Here is a 22,655-nt window from a genome sequence, read left to right as displayed (position 1 = left end):
TAACTAACAACTGTTAGCTAGCAAACAGTTGTTTGTCAAGTACCGCTAAACAGCGCTGAAGTTAGCAGCTTATGAACATGTAAATGGACGTATTATAAAAAATTGCACACATAAAACAGTGTTATTAATGCAGTTGTTCACAATTTATTATTTAAGTATCATGATAGCACATAGATATCGTATGTATGGGTTTTTAGAAGTACTTATTAACCAACGACAGATATTTTTGGACGAAGGCGCATTGTACAGGCGGCCGTGCCACATACAAATCTTCCGACAGAAGACTCAACAATAATTTCAGAGGACATAGACATGGCAGAAGAAACACAGAAAAAGAAAAGGAAGCCAAACTGGTCACAAGAGGAAACAGTCCTCTTGATCAACGTGATTATGGAGAAAAAATAATAATAAATGGGCGATTCAAGCCAAGTTTAAACCACAAGGATAAGAGGGAGGCATGACAAAGCACGTTGATGCTATGGTATTGTTTTCTGTTTACATATAAATGTTCATCGACACTTGGAGCCCCAATTCTAATGTTTGTGCCATCTATGGTACCCACAACACCGGGAAACCTACAGTTTTCCATGAACTCTGCTTGTTTTACTTGCACTTCTTGGCGAGTCAATAGGAATTTTACAAACTGAGTTACAATATCTGGTTCTGATAGTGCATCAATTGTTTGAGTAATGACACGGCTGATTGATCCTTGCGAGGTCCCAAATTCGTCACTGCTGCATTTTACCTGTGGCTAAATATCATAGGGTAATTGCCACCTTCGTCTCAGGACTCGGTGGTCGATTCCGTTCTGTTCGGGATTGAAGTTTGTCCCTCATTAAATCAGCCATTTTTATTATACCAGCACGGTTCATTCTGAAGCGTTTGATGAGTTCGTCGTCATTGTACTCGTTAAATATGTCCCGTCGCTGTCGATAAACTCGCAGTCATCTTTTTAGTTGTTGTTGCTCCGCCATCTTCTCTACTAACAGGAACTTGTTAAGAGCTTAATAGTCCTCCTCAGCACTTTTATCTTAACAGTACTTTTAAGGCCCTAACAAGTTTTCTGTATCACTGTTAGTGCTTAACAGCTAAATGTTAGCCTTAACAGGAATTTGTTACCCTTAACAGCTATTTGTTAGTGCTAACAAGTTTTGTGTATACGGCCCCAGGTTATTTTTCTACATTAAGTCACACGGACAAACATACATAGGGGGTTGAGGGGACCAGAGACACTCATGAGTAATACCAGTCAGTACACATATGACACATAAACATTGTTATAGTTTTGCTAATATTACTGAAATGTTTGTACACATAGGAACATTGAGTCCAAATATTTGAGCACCATTCAAAAGGAACAGTGCATTAAGCAAAGGAACAACAAAATAATGTTAAACTGTAATAAAACAGTATGAGTGAGTACTATATCGGAGTAGTACCATTAATAATATACTGCATTTTTCTACATCTGTATCAACATGTATGAGTGAGTACTATATCAGAGTAGGACCATTAATTAATGATATACTACAATATTCTACATCTGTAACAACATGTAGTTATAGCGAATACTACACTGCAGCTAGGGTCACCTATTAATCAAATCTAACATTTTACCTGAATCTCAGGACGGAGTGGGCAATTACTATGAGTAGTACATTATAACCTGAAGCACCAGAGGTAGGGTACAGGGGACCAGTACTCGAATGAGTAAAACAACAAGGAGAATGAGGAAAAAGGTCAGATCATAACTGTTCTCGGAACCTACCTGAGACATATGCCATATTATGACTGGCAAAACAAAGGTGGAAACCAATTTGTAAATATCAAACATTGTTATGCTGAACTAAACTTCTGAAAAAGGGGGGAGGGGAGGTCAGAAACAGTTATGAGTGAACGCAGATAAGGATGGTATTACTCATGGAATCAGGTATCCCTCACTAAGCTAGTAGCACACAAAATCAAGGCTGTTCTCTGTCCATAAGTGAACGTGTAGTTTCAATGTTGATTTGTATGAGCTTCTCCCATATACGGGAGACACGCTCGTGTAGAAAAGTGTTCAGTGGTTGAATGTGGGCTTCCTCGTGTAGTGCTTGTGCTGTTTTTATGTTGGGGTAGTACCTGTTTGTAATGAATTTTAGTGCTTTGTTTTGAACCGCTTGCAGTGTTTGAATGCCTGTCTTTGATAATGTGTGTTACGGTATCATCGGGTATGTAAGTGTGCTCCGTATTTGTACTTAACAGAGAGGTTTTTGAATCTCTGCAGCCGTTGTAGGCCGAGAGATGCAAGCACCCTCCTGTCGCGTACATAGGCCGCCACACGGTGGTAATCGTCCAGCCGAGTATCTTGCTCTTATTTGCGTAATTGCGCGGAGCCCCGTCAATGATGACGGGTTTACGCCTACGTCCCTGTATGGGAATGAGTTTAAATTTGTCTGTGTCTGTTCGTATTTTGTGTTTCCCCTCGTATGCATTTACTTGCTCGACTGCTTTCGCAGTTGTTATCGCAAGCATACGCTCCGAGCGGCCAGGATAGGTTATAATCTGTGTGATGTCATCTGCGTATACTATGTTCTGACAGTGTGGGTGTGGTGAAGGGAGGTCTTTTAGGTAAATGTAGAATGTTGGGCTTAATACGCTTCCCTGCGGTACTCCACAGAGTGGAGCGAAGTATGGCCCAAGATCTAAGAATATAAGGTCTAACCACTTCCGACCGAATTTCGAGGGAGTTGGCGCAGCGGGCCCGTGAACGTCACCTGGCTGCTCAAAGTGGGGTTAGCGGGTCCTATAGCTGTCAGTTGAAGCTGGTCCGTCGTTCAAAAATGACGTTGCCTTCGCTCGCACTGCTCCACGCAATTAGTTATATTCTGACAAATATTATATAAAATATATATATAAATATATATAAAATATTATAGTTCCTGTCTATATATATGAATATATAATATATATGATATATAATATATATATATATAATATATAAAATATTATAGTTCCTGTCTTCCTTGGCGTTTCACAGTTTTCTTCAGTGTATCACAAAGAGAAAATGGACTCAGCCAAATGACGTCAGAAGCTGCGCAGAAGAATGTAAACGGTTTGACCTGTATGTTTAGACCTTGGTATGGCCCATAGTGGTTTTGTATACGTATGTAAGCGGTTCAGTCTGTAAGGAAATCACAGTGTTCTAGTGAAGGTTGGGTGCATGTTCATCTGTATGAGTTTGTGTTTTAGCCCGAGCCACCACACCTTGTCGAAGGCTTTGGTCACGTCCCGCGAGACCAGATTAACCTGCATTTTCGGGCTTTAGCAACGGCAATCGTCTGGTATGTTGTGGCAAGAAATGCGTCTGTGCCGTGTAAGGCTCGAAAGCCATGTTGGTTAGGAAGCAGTATGTTGTGCGTTCTGATGTGTGCTTGGAGGCGTCGGGTAAGGATTTTTTTTCAAATACCTTCCCATGTGTTTCAAGAAGTGAAATGGGGCGGAGGTTTGTGATGGAGATAGATGGATAGATAAATAGATAGACTTTATTTGGCAATGAATCAATGTACATGAAGTGCAAATAATGACAAGAACACATAGTTCGAAATAATAAATGTAAATTGCCGAGGATAACACAAAAAGCATGTACGCTTATTTCCATTGTGGTCCTCATCAGGTTATTATTCTACACTAAGTCACACGGACAACATACATTGGGGGTTGAGGGGACCAGAGACACTCATGAGTAATACCAGTCAGTACACATAAACATTGTTATGCCACGCCCACACGGTCGAGCACTGGCCGCCGGGCACGAGGGCTTTGCTCGACAACGGGCAATTTCATCGGGCAAACCATCAAACTGTCCGTTCCCGGTGCCATTTGTGGGCAGTGGATGGATGGAGGGCTGACATCGCTGCCAAACGCACGAGGTGAGGTGCGAGCAAAGTTAGCAAACCCGCTCGGCACCTAGTACTAGTGTGTACTGGTCTCGACAAGACGTGCCATTGGTGCTATGCTTTTCCTCATATTTGTCTCTTGCCTTTGTATATATGGCTCCACTTTCGAAAGGAGAACAGAAAAGCTGCTTATGTTCATTCTCATGTAATTGCAAAACAATTGTTCATTTTCATCCTGCAATTCACGTAGGATTGTCACCGAGCTTCCCATTAAATCACGTCTTTGTAACCACTCCCGGCACCAGACATGTCTCCGTGATTTCTTCTTTTTCTTTTTAATGCAGGCAGCAATTATAATGCTGTAAAGTGCTACCTTCTTTCCAAGTATGGCGGGAACCATGGTTATCGTACCGCACTGAACCACTCCCAACCTCTGCTTGCGGCCAACTAACCTCCAACCACCATCGTCAGCCGTGTGGACACTTTGCGGGCAGAGTCTGCGGACTTTGCCCGGTAAGGGCAAAGTCTGTCAGGCATAGCTCGACCGTGTGGACGCGGCATTATAGTTTTGCTAATATTATTGAAATGTTTGTACACATAGGAACATTGAGCACCATCCAAAAGGAACATTGCGTTAAGCAAAGGAACAACAAAATAATGTTAAACTGTAACAAAACAGTATGAGTGAGTACTATATCGGAGTAATACCATTAATAATATACTGCATTTTTCTACATCTGTATCAACATGTATGAGTACTATATCAGAGTAGGACCATTAATGATATACTACAATATTCTACATCTGTAACATGTAGTTATAGTGAATCCTACACTGCAGCTAGGGTCACCTATTAATTAAATCTAACATTTAACCTGAATCTCAGGACGGAGTGGGCAATTACTATGAGCACCAAGGAGTAGTACATTATAACCTGAAGCACCAGAGGTAGGGTACAGGGGACCAGTACTCGAATGAGTAAAACAAGAAGGAGAATGAGGAAAAAGGTCAGATCATAACTGTTCTCGGACCCTACCTGAGACATATACCATATTATGACTAGCAAAACAAAGGTGGAAACCAATTTGTAAACATCAGTCATTATTACGCTGAACTCTTCTGAAGAAAAAAAAAATCGAACGCACCCCTTGGTCAACCACAATACGTCCTACTAACCAATCCGAAAACAATGCAAGCGGATCTGCCCCACTGTTCCAATCAACTTACTTCATTTTCTATACTGTCGTCTTCTACTAACACCCCTCCCTCCTCCTCATACCCAGCTTCAAACTATCTATCTCCCCTTTTTGTATTTGACCAGCGGCGCGTCACCACAACGCTTCTATCACTACATCTTGCCACCCAAGCCGAGACAATCTTTTCTTCAGCTTAAGTTTCTCTATCTTTCATAAGTTTTAGCAAATGAAATACTGTTACACAGTCTTTCGGAATATATGTGGTAATATTCTTCAAGGTGGTAGGAGAAAAAATGACGGGAAGTTTGGTTATTGTTTTAGCTACCCGCAGGCCAAAAACTCGTCAAAAAAACTAATAGTGTTAGCGAGAAATTCATAATGTGCGGACACCTCGGTGATGTTTGCTAGTCAAGTCAGTGTAAAAATGAGCTACAATTCCTGGGGTGTATGTATAGAATATAAATAAAATTGTATATTATTGATTATGGCTGATATATTCATTTATTATCTTTAATTATCACTATACACCTATTAAAATGTGAAAAACAATATGGAAACGTTTGGTTTTCATTTGACCACATCAGTTACAGATTGTTTGTAAACATACGAGAAAACAGGGTCTCACTAAACGCCGACCAAAGTCGACCAACGCCGACCAAAACCACACAATGATGGTTTTTGCTCAAATGCATAATCTATATATAAAAATAGCATATGGTTGCATTATTTGACCTATTTTCTTTCAAATGTGTGATTTCCATGTAAAATCATCAAAGAGAAGTTACGTTTTTATCCTCTGCAAAATTACCAACCGGCAACCAACGCCGACCAAACCCAAACAATGACGGCTTTTGCTCAACTGACAAAAACGTAACTTCTCTTTGATCATTTTACATGGAAATCACACATTTGAAAGAAAATAGGTCAAATAATGCAACCATATGCTATTTTTTATATATAAATTATGCATTTGGGCAAAAACCGTCATTGTGTGGTTTTGGTCGGCTTTGGTCGACGTTGGTCGGCGGTTGGTAATTTTGCAGAGGATAAAAACGTAACTTCTCTTTGATGATTTTACATGGAAATCACACATTTTAAAGAAAATAGGTCAAATAATGCAACCATATGCTAATTTTTATTTGAAATTATACATTTGAGCAAAAGCCGTCATTGTTTGGGTTTGGTCGGCGTTGGTTGCCGGTTGGTAATTTTGCAGAGGATAAAAACGTAACTTCTCTTTGATGATTTTACATGGAAATCACACATTTTAAAGAAAATAGGTCAAATAATGCAACCACATGCTATTTTTATATATAGATTATGTATTTGAGCAAAAACCGTCATTGTGTGGTTTTGGTCGGCGTTTAGTGAGACGTAGCCCCCAAGCTTTGCTATTGTTTTCGTTTGCTGCCAGCCAAAAAAACTATCAAGCAAAACACTCCCTATGTGACAGGTACGCAAGAGTTTGATAGCAAAGTAAGTACCACAAGCTAGTATAATTATTAAGAAATGCGTAGTGTGCCGCCACCTTAAAGATTGGTAGAAGTGGTCTGGTTTTTCATGGGTTGCAATCGCCGCCACCAAATTTGTAGACAGAATGAAGGCGAATTACCACATGCTTCTTTAGTCACTGTTTACATTCTCTCACATCAGACGTGCAATTACTATAGGCAAATTTACAAACTGGTAGACTTTCTAATGGTATCGTATTGGTGGGCTACCGGGGTTTTATGCATTATATGATTATTGGCTGGAATACTCAAAAGTTTAAAGTGCATAAATTTAATATTTAATTACTTGAAAAGTACGGATTTGCGACGGAAGTGATGTACACCATCGTTCATATCACAACATTTCTCACCAGAAACACATAAGCCACATATCAAATTCTATGATTAGGTGAAACTATAATTTGTCCAAAATGAGATATTGTTCTGTTGAAAGAAACCCAGCGTTTCAAAAATTGTATAGGGGGCTGTCTGAAGGGACGTTAAATTTTGTTTTGGGTTGGGATACTCAAAATTCAAAGAAAGCATTTCAAATAACAATAGCCCTTTAAGAACTAGGAAGTAGTTAACAGTATATACTGATGTTTTAAAACAATTTCAAGTTGTAAATAAACATTTTGACGTAAGTGTAGAATTGGGTATATGTAAAGATGTTTGCTTGTCTTTTTTTCAAATCACCACTGATGTTATTATAGATTTGTGGTACTTATATCTGGGGTTGAAAATATTCAGAATGATAAAAGCTACTTAATGATGGAGGCAAAAATTGCAGCCTTGAGATTTAGCATAATGTAACCTAACCTAATTCTTGGTAACTGTAAAGATGCTCGTCTTAGTGTTTTAAAAATCGTTGCCGACATTACTATGAATTTATTATATATAAACATGGGCTAGCAGATGATATAGGGAAGGGTTGCAGATTGGCAAACATCTTTGTGAATACTTAAAATTATGTAGAATCATTAGATAGATAGATAGACTTTATTTGGCACTGAATCAATGTCCATGAAGTGCAAATAATGACAAGAACACATGGTTCGGAATAATAATTGCAAATTGCCGAGGATAACACAAAAAGCATGCACGCTTATTTCCATTGTGGTCCTCATCAGATTGTTATTCTACACTAAGTCACACAGACAACATACATAGGGGGTTAAGGGGACCAGAGACAATCATGAGTAATACCAGTCAGTACACATATGACACATAAACATTGTTATAGTTTTGCTAATATTACTAAAATGTTTGTACACATAAGATATTGAGACCAAAAATTGAGCACCATCACAAAAAGGAACATTGCATTAAGCAAAGGAACAACGAAATAATGTTAAATTGTAACAAAACAGTATGAGTGAGTACTATATCAGAGTAGTACATTAATGATATTCTGCATTATTCTACAGCTGTATCAACATGTATGAGTGAGTACTATATCAGAGTAGTAGCATTAATGATATACTACAATATTCTACAGCTGTATCAACATGTTGTTATAGTGAATGCTACACTGCAGCTAGGGTCACCTATTAATTAAATCTAACATTTTACCTGAATCTTAGGATGGAGTGGGCAATTAGTATGTGCACTAGGGAGTAGTATATTATAACCTGAAGCACCAGAGGTAGGGTACAGGGGACCAGTACTCGTATGAGTAAAACAAGAAGGAGAATGAGGAAAAAGGTCATATCATAACTGTTCTCGGACCCTACCTGAGACATATACCATATTATGACTAGCAAAACAAAGGTGGAAACCAATTTGTAACATCAATCATTGTTATACTAAACTAAACTTCTGAAGGACAAAAAAAAGGGGGGGGAGGTCAGAACAGTTATGAGTGAACGCAGATTTGGATGGTATTACTCATGGAATCAGGTATCCCTCACTAAGCTAGTAGTACATAAAATCAAGTCTGTTCTCTCCATAGCTGAGACATATAGTAACCCTTGTCTTTTCTCTTGAAATTAACCTTGCTATTTGACTTCTTAATGGACACAGGTAGTGAGTTCCATAGTTGAGCACCTGTGAAGTGAAAGCTGTTTTTGGTGAAGGGACCTGCATGAGGTACAATAAGAACATAAGAAATAAAGGAGACTGCAAAAGACCATAAGGCCTACACTAGGCAGCTCCGTATCCATCACCACCTGTCGTCCCCATCCATAAAGTTGTCTAATCGTTTTTTAAAACAACTGATAGTTTCAGTGCTTACTACGTGGTTACTAAGTTTATTCCATTCATCGACCACCCTATTTGTAAACCAATTCTTGCCTATTTCCTTCTTAAATCTAAATTTGTCCAGTTTATACCCATTACTGCGAGTCCTGCCCTGTTGTTTTATTATGATGACCTTGTTTGCATCACCCTTGTTATAGCCTTTGATCCACTTGAACACTTCTATTAGATCACCCCGCACTCTGCGTCTTTCCAGAGAGTGTAAGTTTAGGTGCCTAAGCCTCTCTTCGTAAGGCAAATTTCCGAGTCCTTGTATCATTTTGGTCATTCTTCTCTGTACTGATTCTAGTGAATTTATGTCCATTTTGTAGGACGGGGACCAAAACTGTACCGCATAGTCAAGGATGGGTCTAACTATCGCTAGATAGAGTTCAATAATTACCTTTGCACTTCTATTTGTTACCGTCCTAGCAATGAAGCCTAATGCTCTGTTTGCTTTATTTCTGGCGCTAATGCACTGCTTCCTGGTTTTAAGGTCCGGACTCACCAGAACTCCCAAGTCCCTCTCGCACTCAGATTTTTCTAAAAACGTGTCATCTAAGTTGTATCTATTTTTGGGGTTGTGTAGCCCTACGTTTAACACGCTACACTTAGAGATATTGAAGTTCATTTGCCATTTCACCGACCATGTTAACAGTTTATTAAGATCATCCTGCAGAATCTGGGCGTCTTCTCCTGACCTAATTAGGCGTCCTATTTTAGTGTCGTCCGCAAACTTACTAACATCACTATTTAACCCATCGTCTAAGTCGTTTATATACATAATGAACAATAAGGGACCCAAAACCGAGCCCTGGGAGACCCCGCTAGTAACATTGCCCCACCTAGATTTTATTCCATTTATGGTGACCCGCTGTTTTCTGTTACTAATCCAAGCTCTAATCCATTCTAACACTTTTCCTCCTATGCCATGGGCTTTGATTTTATTTAGTAGTCTCTGGTGTGGCACTTTGTCGAACGCTTTGCTAAAGTCAAGGTAAATAACATCGAAACTTTTGACTGTTCCGGGTTCGGTTCTCAGCTGATAATGTAAAATTACAGCTCACATATGAGGGAGCAGAATTATGAACGACATTGTAAACCTGGTTTAGTTTCAGCTGCTGGACACGATATTTTACAGGTAACATTCTACCTTGCTAAATTCTTCTATACCAATATGACTACATTGAGGTAAATTTAGTATAAATCTCATTATCTTACTTTGTGCAGCCTGTAGCCGAGACTGTTTTTTTCTGCTCAGACTACTGTACCAAGAGATACAAGCGTAATCAAAGTGATGTTGTAACAAGGCTGAGACCAGAAGCTTCTTTGTTTCCAGATCAAAATTTCTGGCTTTTCTGTACAAAACTTTGACTTTATGTGAACACTTGGATACAATCTTATCCGTTATACCATTCCTTGAGAGGGACTGATCTAAGGGTATTCCAAGATAGGTTACCTCTTATTTTGACACCAAGACATTAACCCCACATCTGACCTGTACATCGCTGTGTTTCCTGAGGTTGGGTTTTGATGCGAAGACAATACTTTCCGTTTTACCGAGGCGTAAAGACAGCCTATTATCTATGAGCTAGTCCTGGACCGATGACAGTTCGACACTCAGTTTCTCCTCTACTTCAACTGGGTCCATACCTGAGACAATTAGTGCGCAGTCGTCTGCAAATAGCAGTAACTTACAGTTCACCGCACCTGGCATGTCGTTAATATAGACCAGGAACAGTAGCGGTCCTAGAATTGAACCTTGTGGTACACCACAAGTTATCTCTCTGTCATCTGAGCAGGCTTCATTTACCTGTACAAGTTGTTTGCGACCTGTAAGGTAGGACTTGAACCAGCCAATATTCGCCACTCCTAATACCTGAAGTTTTTTCAATAAAATGTCATGAAAATTATCTTGTACAAAATTATCTCGTCTCAAATACAGGCATACATATACCAAAGGATTTTTCCCCCTACAGGGGGGGTAGCCAAAAAGAAAAAGGCATAGAAACCACTCCCACCCATTCCATTTCCTATATATTCCACTCCCCTCCACCCTCCTCCTTCCCTCTTATCTTGGCACCTCCTGGATGATAGGTCATCCCTGCATCCTGTCCACTGCCCTGGGTCAGAAGTAGTGTTGCAAGACACAGCACATCCACAGTAAGGCCGCTTCATAAATTTGACGACCCCCCGCTCTCCGTCCCCTCATGCAGAAAAGGAGAAGACAGGGAGAAACCCCTTTGGGCTGCATCAAATTTTTTCTCATTCATACTTCCTCACCCCCCATCCCCCCACCCACCCACCCTCACGCATCACAGCATCATCTATACACAACCCATTCACCCCTATCTTCTTTCCTCACTCTCATCCTTCCTCCACAGACATTCCTCTCTTTTGTAATGCCCCTTTCACCCCATCCATCCATCTCATCCTAGGATGTCCCCTCATATTCACTCCTTCCACCTCTGCCTTCCACACTTCTTTTACTAATCTTTCTTCGCTCATTCTTTCCATTTGTCCAAACCATCCTAATACTCTTTCATCAACCCTATCTCCCAGTTCCCTTTCCACCCCTGTTCTCCTCCTCACTTCCTCATTTCTCACTATCCAGCCTAGTAACCCCTATCATATTTCTTAGACATTTCATCTCAAACACATTCAAACTCCTCTCTTCCTCTCTCATGTTCCATGTTTCTGCCCCGTACAATACTGTTGGCACAATCACTCCTTCATAAAACCTCCTCTTAGTATCCATTCCCAAATGTCTATCTCTCATTACACTTTTCAATCCACCAAGGCATTTTCTTGCTTCTCTCAATCTACATTCTTCCTCCACCTCCACTCCTCCCTTTCCTGCCACATTCGCACCCAAGTATCTAAATCTATCCACTTCCTCTAGTCTTTCACCCTTAATGCTCACTTCCAGCCTGCTGTCACTCTCTCCCCTTGTACATCTCATCACCTTACTTTTACCCACATTTATCTTCAGCTTCCTTTTCATATGCCTTCTCAAACTCTGTCACTAACTTCCTCAATCCCTCCTCTGATCCTGCTACAAGCGCAGTGTCGTCAGGAAACAACTGGCTCACCTCCCACTTTTCTCCATTTTCTTTAATCATCTCCAACCCCTGACCTACTACCCTCACATTCACCTCTCGCACCACCCCATACATGTAAAGATTGAACAGCCAGGGCAACATAACACATCCCTGATGAAGTCCCACCTTTACCTCAAACCATTCACTCTCTCCATTTCTAATCCTAACACAAGCTCTAATACTCTCTTGACTGCTCTTAATAGCTTTCCTCCTATCCCATATATCTGCAGTACCTCCCACAGTGCCTTTCTGCCTACCCTGTCAAAAGCCTTTTCCTGATCCATAAAAGCCCAAAAAACATCCTTACCTTTTCCTATAGCTTTCTCACATATCTGTCTTACCACAAAAATCTGATCTACACAACCCCTACCTGTCCTAAATCCACACTGTTCCTCACCAATTACTCCCTCTGTTCCTCTCCTAATCCTCTCAATCAAGACCCTCCCATAAGCCTTTCCAACTACACTCAACAAGCTGATCCCTCTGAAACTACTACACTCACACTTGTCCCCATAGCTGTACCTCCTTTCTTCAGACATTCTGCATGGCATCCATGCAGACCAGATGCCTTACCTACTCTAATCATCTTAACAGCTGCTTTCACTTCATCCTTCCCTATTTCTCCTTCATTTTCCTCACTCATCACTCTCATTTTCTTAGCAATTCCCACTGCAACTACCTTTCCCTCCCTATCCTCCTTCACATTTAGCAACTCCCTAAAATACTCTGCCCACCTTCCTCTCACCGCCTTCTCTTCCATTATTATCTCTCCATCTGCACCTTTTACCTTTTCTTCTCTACTTGATTCGCCTCCTCTTCCTCTTTTATTTTCCTTCCAAAATATCTTTTTATTGTTTTCAAAATTTTCTGTCACACTCTTACCCCATTTCACATCTGCTCTCTTCTTTGCTTCCTTTATCTTATGCTTAACTTCCCTTCTCTTTACTTTGTACCTCTCATACGATTCCCTCGTCCTAATTTGCAGCCAATCTATGAAAGTCTGCTTCTTCTCTTCTACATATTTCTTTGCTTCCTCATCCCACCACTCACTACCCTTTTATTTCCTTCCACCCTCCTTGTTCCACACACCATCTTTGTACACCTTATGACTCCCTCCTTGAACCATCCCCATTCCTCCTCCACTCCTAGTTACCTGGGACTCCATACTTCCCAATCACTCCGTCAATGGGTTCCTTTCCTACCCAAGCATTAAGGTCTCCCAATACAACTACATTGACATTTCTCCCTAATCCCTCTATGCACTCATTTATATCTACCCAAAAAGCCTCCCTTTCCTCTACGCTCTTCTCACTACCAACTCCATACGCACTTACAAAAACCCACATCTCCCTTAACAGCTTCACCTTCATCCACAACCTTGATGAAACCTCCTTCCACTCCACTACCCGCTTACTTATCTCTTCACTTACTAGTATAGCTACCCCTTCTCTCCATCGTCCCCTCTTCACTCCTGAGTACCTCCCAGCTACACTCCCAAACTCACAGATGCCCTTTCCTTTCATTTTAGTTTCACCCAAGGCCAGTACATCCATCTTTCTTCTCACAAACATACTGCCTATCTCTTCCCTTTTACTCACATCTGTACCACGTCCACACACAATAAAAGACCCAAACCTTAGGGTACTGGTTAGAAAACTTCCAGACCCTCTTATGCCTTTCCTTCTTTTTTAGAAATGTCCCCTTTTGGAGCTACAGGTAGTAGGACTCCTAATCCCATCCCCGTCCTGTTTTTTGTTGCCTTTTATGACTCAAGTGGAAAGACTTGGTGGTAGCATTCTCTTCCCCCACCACAGGGTCGGCGAAAAAAAGGAAATGAATATTCAGAGAAACGGTACAGGACAGTAACAAGTGGTTGGGGGACAGCCTAACGGAAGGATAGTTGTAGTATAAAAATGTCATAATTTCTTTATGAACAGAGTTTTCCTCCATCACAGACAAAATGATTTGTGGCTCTGGTCCATAGGGGCACCCCACATAGAGACTAATGTATCAACTGCATGCTACTTTGCCACAATAACATGCAGCCAATACCCTAGATGGGGTGCAGCCAATACCCCAGACGGGGTAAACATTGAAAAATCTATTCTCCATGAGGGAGAGACTGGGTAGGTTAGATATCGTCAGAATAGGAGAATACTGTGCTTGATTTATCTTTTATTTGAAAAATGTTGTTGTCATATCTCTCATTAATAACTGGCTTTGCATGCTTCTCTAAATCGCAATACTTACTGTATTTCCTAAAGCAGCCCCCAGATGGGGGTGGGAGTTTAGTAGATATACAGACAAGTGATTTCCGATTGAAATGGAACCCCCGATGAGGTCAAATCAACAGGAAAACTGTTGGGAAAAAATTGCCTGTTGGTAAAAAAATTGCTTGTTGGGTGTTTTCGGAATGTTAGGATTTATACCCCTGAATGCAATGTAACTTTGGATAATACAATATGTTTTTTTTTTTTTTTCACCTAATTTACCTCAAGTTCATTGAGGGAAGATCTTGTAGACCAGTAAGATAACATTATCTGAAGTCAGGTATGACATGAGTGCAAATGTTCATTGTGATTTTATTCGTGGTTAGAACCTAATTGGATTGTGGATCCTGTTTACCATGTGTATTTTATCGAAACTGCACTTAGTAATTGTCTTGGCTGACATCCCATAAATGTCAATAAAACTGATATCTATCACCAGGACATGATGATCAGGAGAGGTATGTAGCAATATCTTTGGGTAGCATGAACTATTGAATGGCTAGAAGTTGCAGTGTCAGGCAAAAAAATTGCCAGGAGAACCTTTTATTCATAACAAGGTCTGTGTTTCTGTCACAGGATGAAGTTTATGATTCCCTAGGCACCAAGAACTCAAGTTTAAATGTCACTAGAGGAAAACTATTGACAGCAGTGACATGATACATGCTTGTCAGGCACTGGCAAGATCAGAGGTCTCAAAAGAGGTTGATATCGATCTATGGCAGTCAAAGCAAGTTATTTTACCTATGTGCATTACCTTGCATTTACTTGTGCTAAATTTCATTAGCGACTTTTTAGACCATTGCTGTAATTTATCTAAATCTTGAATATCTAATTGGTTTAAGTGATCATTTGCCATTTCGCACAGTTTTGTATCATCAGCAAATTTGGAAACAATAGATTTTAGTCCGTGGTCTATATCATATTATGAATAGAAGTGGCCAAAGAACGGGACCCTGAGGAACTCCACTCGTAACATTTTTCCACCCAGAATTTTTTTCTATTCAAAAGAACTCTCTTCGATCATTCAACCAATTACTAGTCCAACTTAATAGGCTACCACATATTCCGTGTGAAGCTAATTTAGTAAGTAGTCTTTCGTGTGGGACGGTATCAAAAGCTTTTGCAAAGTCTAGATATATTAAATCTATATTGTTTCTTGACATAATTCAAGATAACTGTGTTGTAGAATTCGAGTAAGTTAGTCACGCAAGAACGTCTCCATCTGAAACCATGCTGGCTATCATTTATCAAACAGTTACTTTCTAAATAATGTTCGATAGCATCTCTGATGATAGTTTCCATTTATTTTTCGTACTATTGAAGTCAGACTTATAGGCCTTTAGTTATTTGGATTCTTTTTGTTGCCTTCGGATATGATGGATTTCTAGAAAATAATTTCTAATGGAACAACAATCTCATTTTTCATTTCTTTTAAGATTCTTGGATGCCAACCGTCATGTCCTGGTGTTTTATTAACTTAGAGTTTCTCTATACACCAAACGTGGCAGTCTGAAACTTTGCCACAGTTAACTTGGCAATGTGTCAAACGTGATCCTCTTGTTAGATACCCAGGCATTGTTATAACCACCAAGGATCACCAGTCTCCCTTTGCACATATTGGCCATTGCCATCCAGCTAATGATGTTGCAGTTGACAAACCGAACCAGATCTTCACTTTTGTCAGTGCCAGTGTTGCTGATGCAGTGAACGCTTGTTTACCAGCCGCTGATACATGCAAGCGTGTGCTGAGGAGGGCCCGTGCCAGTAACTGTCCCAAAGAGCCCCAGCCTCTTCATGAACTTATCATTAGTGGTAAATGGGCTGTGACAGCAGGCGACTCTCCAATTCAGTTCCTCCTACATGAAAGTGGCCCCGATTCTGATGAGCGTGTCATCATCTTTGCCACAGAAAAACATTTCCAGTAGCTAGCAGCAGCAGCAACAGCAGCAGATACTTGGTGCATGGATGGCAACTTGGCCATGTGCCCGTCAGTCTTCATGCAACTGTATGTTATCCAGGGAAGAGTTGATAGTGTTTTCCTACCCCTCACCTATGCCCTTCTTCAACGGAAGATTGCCAGTGACCGTGTAGGCAGTGTTACACCCATCACCATCCGCCGTGTTCCTCCAATGTTTCCGCCCGAACTGTGGAACATGCATGGAGTCACTTTAGATAATCAACCCCGCACCAACAACAGGGCTGGAACAACAAGTTTTCATCACTTGTTGGCCACCATCATCCATCCATCTGGAAGTTAGTAGAGTGCCCGAAAGCCGAATGTGCCAGAGTCACCACAGTGTTGCTCCCGGCAGGAATGGGTGTCCGGCCAAGGAAGCGTACCAAGAAGGTGTACATGGCTTCAGTCTCGGCTACGCAACCTTTGTGAAGATAGGGTCTCTCACAAGAAGACCATTCCTCAGTTCCTCAGAGGGCTTAGCCATAATATTCGTGGTGGGCAACCCAACATCTAAACATGAACAAACTCTGATGCGCAAATGGTAAACAATATTGTGACTTTGCATATTAATGATTATTTTTCGGTAATGTGTGATCTATGAATTGTGACATTTGCCACATTTTAAGTAATGAAAATTATTAGAATTAAATCATCATTATTTTATCGGCTCAATAAACTTCCCAGATTATTTAAAGTTGATCATTTAGTGATAATGAGTCATTTGACCGAAACGTCTTGGTCCGGAATGATCCGGTCCGAAACGTCCTACAATTCTCAAACGTCACGTGATGACCCACAGTGGACAGAAAAAATTGAATGTGACCTGTGTGATGCAGCTTTCTCACGAGAGGATCATCTCAAACGTCACGTGATGAACCATAGTGGAGAGAAGCCTTTCAAGTGTGACTTGTTTGATGCAGCTTACTCAGAAAAGAGTGCTCTCAAGTATCACATAATGACCCATACTGGAGAAAAGCCTTTCAAATGTGACATGTGATGCAGCTTACTCAGAAAATAGTGCTCTTAAATGTCACATAATGACCCACACTGGAGAGAAGCCTTTCCAGTGTGACGTGTGGTGTGATGCAGCTTTCTCACGAAAGAGTGATCTCAAACGTCACGTGGTGACCCACAGTGGACAGAAAACTTTACAATGTGACCTGTGTGATGCAGCTTTCTCACGAAAGGAGCATCTCAAATGCCACGTGGGAAGGTGTCCTCCTGCATGTGGGGAAATGACAATCTTGGAAGATGGATGTGGGGAAATGTTCATGTGGGAAACTGTCCGTACACCGGTGTTAGGTTTGGTATCAAAACCTGGGGCAATGCACACACGTGCAGTATAAATATTTGAGAAATTGTGCTTGTCCGTCTGTCTGCTTGAGTGCCATGGTATGTATGCCACGAAACTTCGACGATATGGAACCAATCGTTGCCAAAATTGGAACCTAGATTGGTCGTTATGCTTATGGATTAATTATAATAATTATGCCAAATTACAGCAAACAGGATTGGCTCTCTCTGTTTGCTAAGTGTTGGAAAGCACTTGTTAAGAGGCAGTTGGATGTACCAAATGAGATCATACATGTTATTTTGTTTATTTCTCAGTACTTCATGTAACATGTGGATTTCTCGTGATGTGTTTCCGCGTATTTCGACAAGTTTGAACTTTTTATGATAAATTCCACCTGGTGCCATTTCTGCCCAAAGTCACTCGTTTGTTCGCTTTTCATGTAGGGTGTGTGTGTGGGGGGGGTGTATCCCGGCAAATTGAAACTAATAAAGGATTCGCATGAATCACACAAACATTGATTTCTGATATCCTTGAGTATTGGATGGGCGAAAATATCACCAAGATTTTTTGTTTCCAGTTATGTGTGCTATTGTATATCATAGTTCTCTTCGTAATATTTATTCATTCACTCCCGTGGTTTGCTGTTTTTCACTTTACCAGTAACTTAGAATATTGAATCTTAGGCCACATAAAATTGGTGATTGCCTTTTAAAAAAGATAAAAGTGGAAATAAGTGTTTTTATTGTATATATTTTCTTTCACAAAAAATCTAGAGTTTATTATTTCATGACATCTTAGGATATACATTAGAAATACCCTCGCAATAGAAAAGTAAGTTTACAACTTGGACCTGTAAGATTTACCTAAACATCTGTCATATTTCTGGAACAATAAACCCAAGTGACATGTACAATCGCGGTTTTATTATCATTATTTTTATTATTGTTGCGTCAAAACTACCAGTACTTTCTCCCACCGATTGATTAGGCAGCAAATTTATACATTTAAAATATATATATATATATATATAGGTGGGCATAAAAAGGTGCATAGACCAATATACTTGGGCACTAGGAACACATTGATAGCCTCGACAAAAAGTGAGAGGGTACAGGGTGAACAAAGGCCACAGTGTGTATAAACGTGATTTAATTTATCTCCTTTTTCGTTCAAGTGTGTAGTCCACATGTCCAACTAAGTAATCCGTGACCAATGTTAACGGTGGTGGTTGATGGCGAGCAGTTTGGGTACGTAGGTGGGCACCTATTCGAGGGCTGGAACAATGTAACTGGTGTGGATGTAATGTGCACACATCCCATTTTCATGAGTGATTTTAATAATCAATTTTACTGTTCTTTTTTAGGTCAGGAGAGAAGCCATTTCAGTGTGACCTGTGTGATTACCCTTTCTCACAAAAGGGTGATCTCAAACAACACATGACCCACACAGGAGAGAAGCCATTCCAGTGTGACCTGTGCAATAAAGCTTTTTCACATAAGGGTAATCTCAAATGTCACATGATGACCCACACAGGAGAGAAGCCATTCCAGTGTGACCTGTGCAATAAAGCTTTTTCATGTAAGGCTGATCTCAAATGTCACATGATGACCCACACGGGAGAGAAGCCATTTCAGTGTGACCTGTGTGATTCTGCTTTCCCACGAAAGGCTGATATCAAACTTCACATGATGACCCACACAGGAGAGAAGCCATTCCAGTGTGACCAGTGCAATAAAGCTTTTTCACGTAAGGATCATCTCAAACTTCACATGAAGACCCACACAGGAGAGAAGCTATTCCAGTGTGACCTGTGCAATAAAGCTTTTTCACATAAGGCTGATCTCAGACGTCACATGATGATCCACACGGGAGAGAAGCCATTTCAGTGTGACCTGTGTGATTCAGCTTTCTTACTAAATAGTCATCTGAAACGTCACATGAAGACCCACACGGGAGAGAAGCCATTTCAGTGTGACCTGTGTGATTCTGCTTTCCCAAGAAAGGCTGATCTCAAACTTCACATGATGACCCACACAGGAGAGAAACCATTTCAGTGTGACCAGTGTGATTCTACTTTCCCACGAAAGGCTGATCTCAAACTTCACATGATGACCCACACAGGAGAGAAACCATTTCAGTGTGGCCTGTGTGATTCTGCTTTCCGCCGAAAGGCTAATCTCAACCTTCACATGATGACCCACACAGGAGAGAAGCCATTTCAGTGTGACCTGTGTGATTCTGCTTTCCCACAAAAGGCTAACCTCAAAGTTCACATGATGACCCACACAGGAGAGAAGCCATTTCAGTGTGACCTGTGTGATTCTGCTTTCCCAAGAAAGGCTGATCTCAAACTTCACATGATGACCCACACAGGAGAGAAGCCATTTCAGTGTGACCAGTGTGATTCTGCTTTCCCACGAAAGGCTGATCTCAAACTTCACATGATGACCCACACAGGAGAGAAACCATTTCAGTGTGGCCTGTGTGATTCTGCTTTCCGCCGAAAGGCTAATCTCAACCTTCACATGATGACCCACACAGGAGAGAAGCCATTTCAGTGTGACCTGTGTGATTCTGCTTTCTCACTAAGGGGTCATCTCAATCGTCACATGAAGACCCACACAGGAGAGAAGCCATTTCAGTGTGGCCTGTGTGATTCTGCTTTCCCAGGAAAGGGTGATCTCAAACGTCACATCATGACCCACACAGGAGAGAAGCCATTTCAGTGTGGCCTGTGTGATTCTGCTTTCCCAAGAAAGGCTGATCTCAAAAGTCACATGGTGACCCACACGGGAGAGAAGCCATTTCAATGTGACCTGTGTGATTACCCTTTCTCACGTAAGGCTGATCTCAAACATCACATGATGACTCACACAGGAGAGAAGCCATTTCAGTGTGACCTGTGTGATTCTGCTTTCCCACGAAAGCGTGATCTCAAACTTCACATGATGACCCACACAGGAGAGAAGCCATTCCAGTGTGACCTGTGCAATAAAGCTTTTTCACGTAAGGGTTATCTCAAACGTCACATGGTGACCCACACGGGAGAGAAGCCATTTCAGTGTGACCAGTGTGATTCAGCTTTCTCAGGAAATTCTGGTCTCAAACGTCACATGATGACCCACACGGGAGAGAAGCCATTTTAGTGTGACCTGTGTGATTCTGCTTTCTCGCAAAATGCTAGTCTCAAACGTCACATGGTGACCCGTGTACACTGTTACAATTACTATTAATATTTTCATTTTTATCATTAGCATTGTCATCATATTTACCACTTGCTAAGCATTATCATTATTATTACATTTGCCACAATGAATATTTAATGTTCACACTTGTCACCAACTATGGTACCACGGGGAGGTAGTGAGGTCCACCCTATGTATATAACGCCCACAGCCTGTTTATACACCATTCCTTTGAAAAAGCATACCTGCGAAACTAGTCAGGAATAAACTCTAGACTAAGACTCCTGTGTTTCCTACTCCGCTTATATATATATATATATATGTATATGAATATATATATATATATATATATATATATATATATATTAAGCGTTACCACTATCGCCGCCCTTGTAAAATCCTCCATATGGATATGGCGACTCACTTCTATTCGGGAGAATGAAATGAATGAATGAATCCCCGACAGGACATATATTGTACAAGATCCTACGGGAGCTTAGCGGTGACGTGAACCAACAAACTTTCTCCTCCACCGTTACACCAGATTCCTTCTTTCAAATCTTGACGGCATAATAATCTTGAGTCAATATTTTTCTTGCTTACACAAGGGTTCTACTTTCTTTTCTACCTATCAAGACCTTGCAAGACAGATTATTTATTATATGTATTATATTTTGCATGAGGCTAAGGCGGGAAGTCCACCCGTGCAGGGAGTTTGTATACATGTACTATATAGAATTATTTGATAAAATAAAAAAAAATGTGAAAGTTTGTATGCATGTACTATATAAGATAATTTTTTTTAAATGAAAAATATTGTATAAAAAGATTCTTAACCCTAATACAACAATCGGCAGACCATTACGGCATAGCTACTATATATATTTTTTTCTCCCTCATTTTCGTCTCCAATCGTTGATAGCTAGTGATAACAAAGCTGATATGAAAAGATTCTTAACCAATACATATACATAATATATAAAGATCTCGTATAGGCTATGTTGTAACCACTTTTATGACATTAAATGTTAATGTTAACAAAGCCATGGAACATTTTGAAAAAAAAAGTCCAATCAAATGAGCCCACATTCTGTGTTTGGATAGACGTTCCTCATAGAGAATGTGTTTGCATTGAAGCTGATGTAGATTGCCGAAGAGTCCTAGGACATGGAAGCCAGGGGAGGTGAAATGTCAGCCGTTTGTTTGCAGTTATGTTGGTATAGACGAAGCAGGAATGCTAGGACAGAAAGAGAAGAAGAGAAAATGTCAACAACATCTGGTGTTCCCAGGAGGTCACACATCCAAGTACTAACCAGACCCAACGCTGGTTAACTTCACTCATCGGCCGAAAAGCGGTGTGTTCAAAAGTTGTATGGCCGTTGGCAACGATTTCTCGTACTTCACAACTTTTTATCCCTACTTCCACGCCACCAAGTTATGGTGGACGAGGTGTTGTGTTCCGACATTGGATCGTGCGTTGCATTTGGGACACTTTTCTTTGCCTTTATAATGTTTGACAGCGAAAGGTGTGGTTGTGGCTGGAAAAGCATTATTACACTCTCATAACTTACACAATATTTATACTTAAAAGTAACTGATGAAAGAAACCCACCAGTAAGGCCTCGCAACGAGAGATACAAACACTTAAAATGTTTACAGCAGGCGCGCGCGTGATGTATTTATATGTTTGGATGTGGTTTGGCAATGAGAGCGAATGGTTAATGAGGTGCAAGTTATGGTGGGTGAAGTGTTGTTGAGACGTTGGATCGTGCGTTGTTTTTTTTTTTTTTTATGGCAACGGAATAGTGGATGTGGTTTGACAACCATGATTATACTCTCATAACTTGCATAATATTTGTACTAAAAAGTGACTGAGAAAAACCTACCTGTGCGTCCTCAGTGTTCCAACATTTTGAAACTGAGAGCAGGAAATTGTTCAATCCCCAGGCATACTTAGTCCCATTTTCACAAACGCCCGTATCAAAAACCCAAAGACTGACTAATAGTGCCCAGTCCAAGATCGCCCTTTCCGTGGCTGCTTTCTCTTCC

General features: G+C 40.6%; 1 protein-coding gene across 2 annotated transcripts; it reads left to right on the top strand.

Moving 5' to 3' along the window:
• Positions 1 to 5,874: 5,874 nt before the first annotated feature.
• Positions 5,875 to 20,966, top strand: LOC143041173 (uncharacterized). 2 transcript variants are annotated; one of them, XM_076212995.1, is made up of 2 exons: positions 5,875 to 6,527; positions 18,785 to 20,966. In XM_076212995.1, exons 1-2 carry the CDS (start codon positions 6,373 to 6,375, stop codon positions 20,565 to 20,567), a joined length of 1,938 nt encoding a protein of 645 aa, XP_076069110.1. In that variant the 5' UTR covers positions 5,875 to 6,372; the 3' UTR covers positions 20,568 to 20,966. The 2 variants fall into 2 exon arrangements, with proteins under 2 accessions (XP_076069110.1, XP_076069111.1); XM_076212996.1 differs by having other exon boundaries at positions 6,435 to 6,550.
• The last annotated feature ends 1,689 nt before the right edge of the window (positions 20,967 to 22,655 follow it).

The sequence above is a fragment of the Oratosquilla oratoria genome, chromosome 30 (assembly GCF_046742065.1).
Source record: "Oratosquilla oratoria isolate Oo_2021 chromosome 30, ASM4674206v1, whole genome shotgun sequence".
Taxonomy (NCBI): Eukaryota; Metazoa; Arthropoda; class Malacostraca; order Stomatopoda; family Squillidae; genus Oratosquilla; species Oratosquilla oratoria.
This window is presented reverse-complemented; position numbering and strand designations above follow the sequence as displayed.

Coding starts and splice junctions, on each gene's coding strand:
- LOC143041173 (XM_076212995.1), top strand. CDS start 6,373: ATGCTATTTTTATATATAGATTATGTATTTGAGCAAAAACCGTCATTG. Junction 6,528..18,784: donor AAACACTCCCTATGTGACAG/GTACGCAAGAGT, acceptor GTTCTTTTTTAG/GTCAGGAGAGAAGCCATTTC.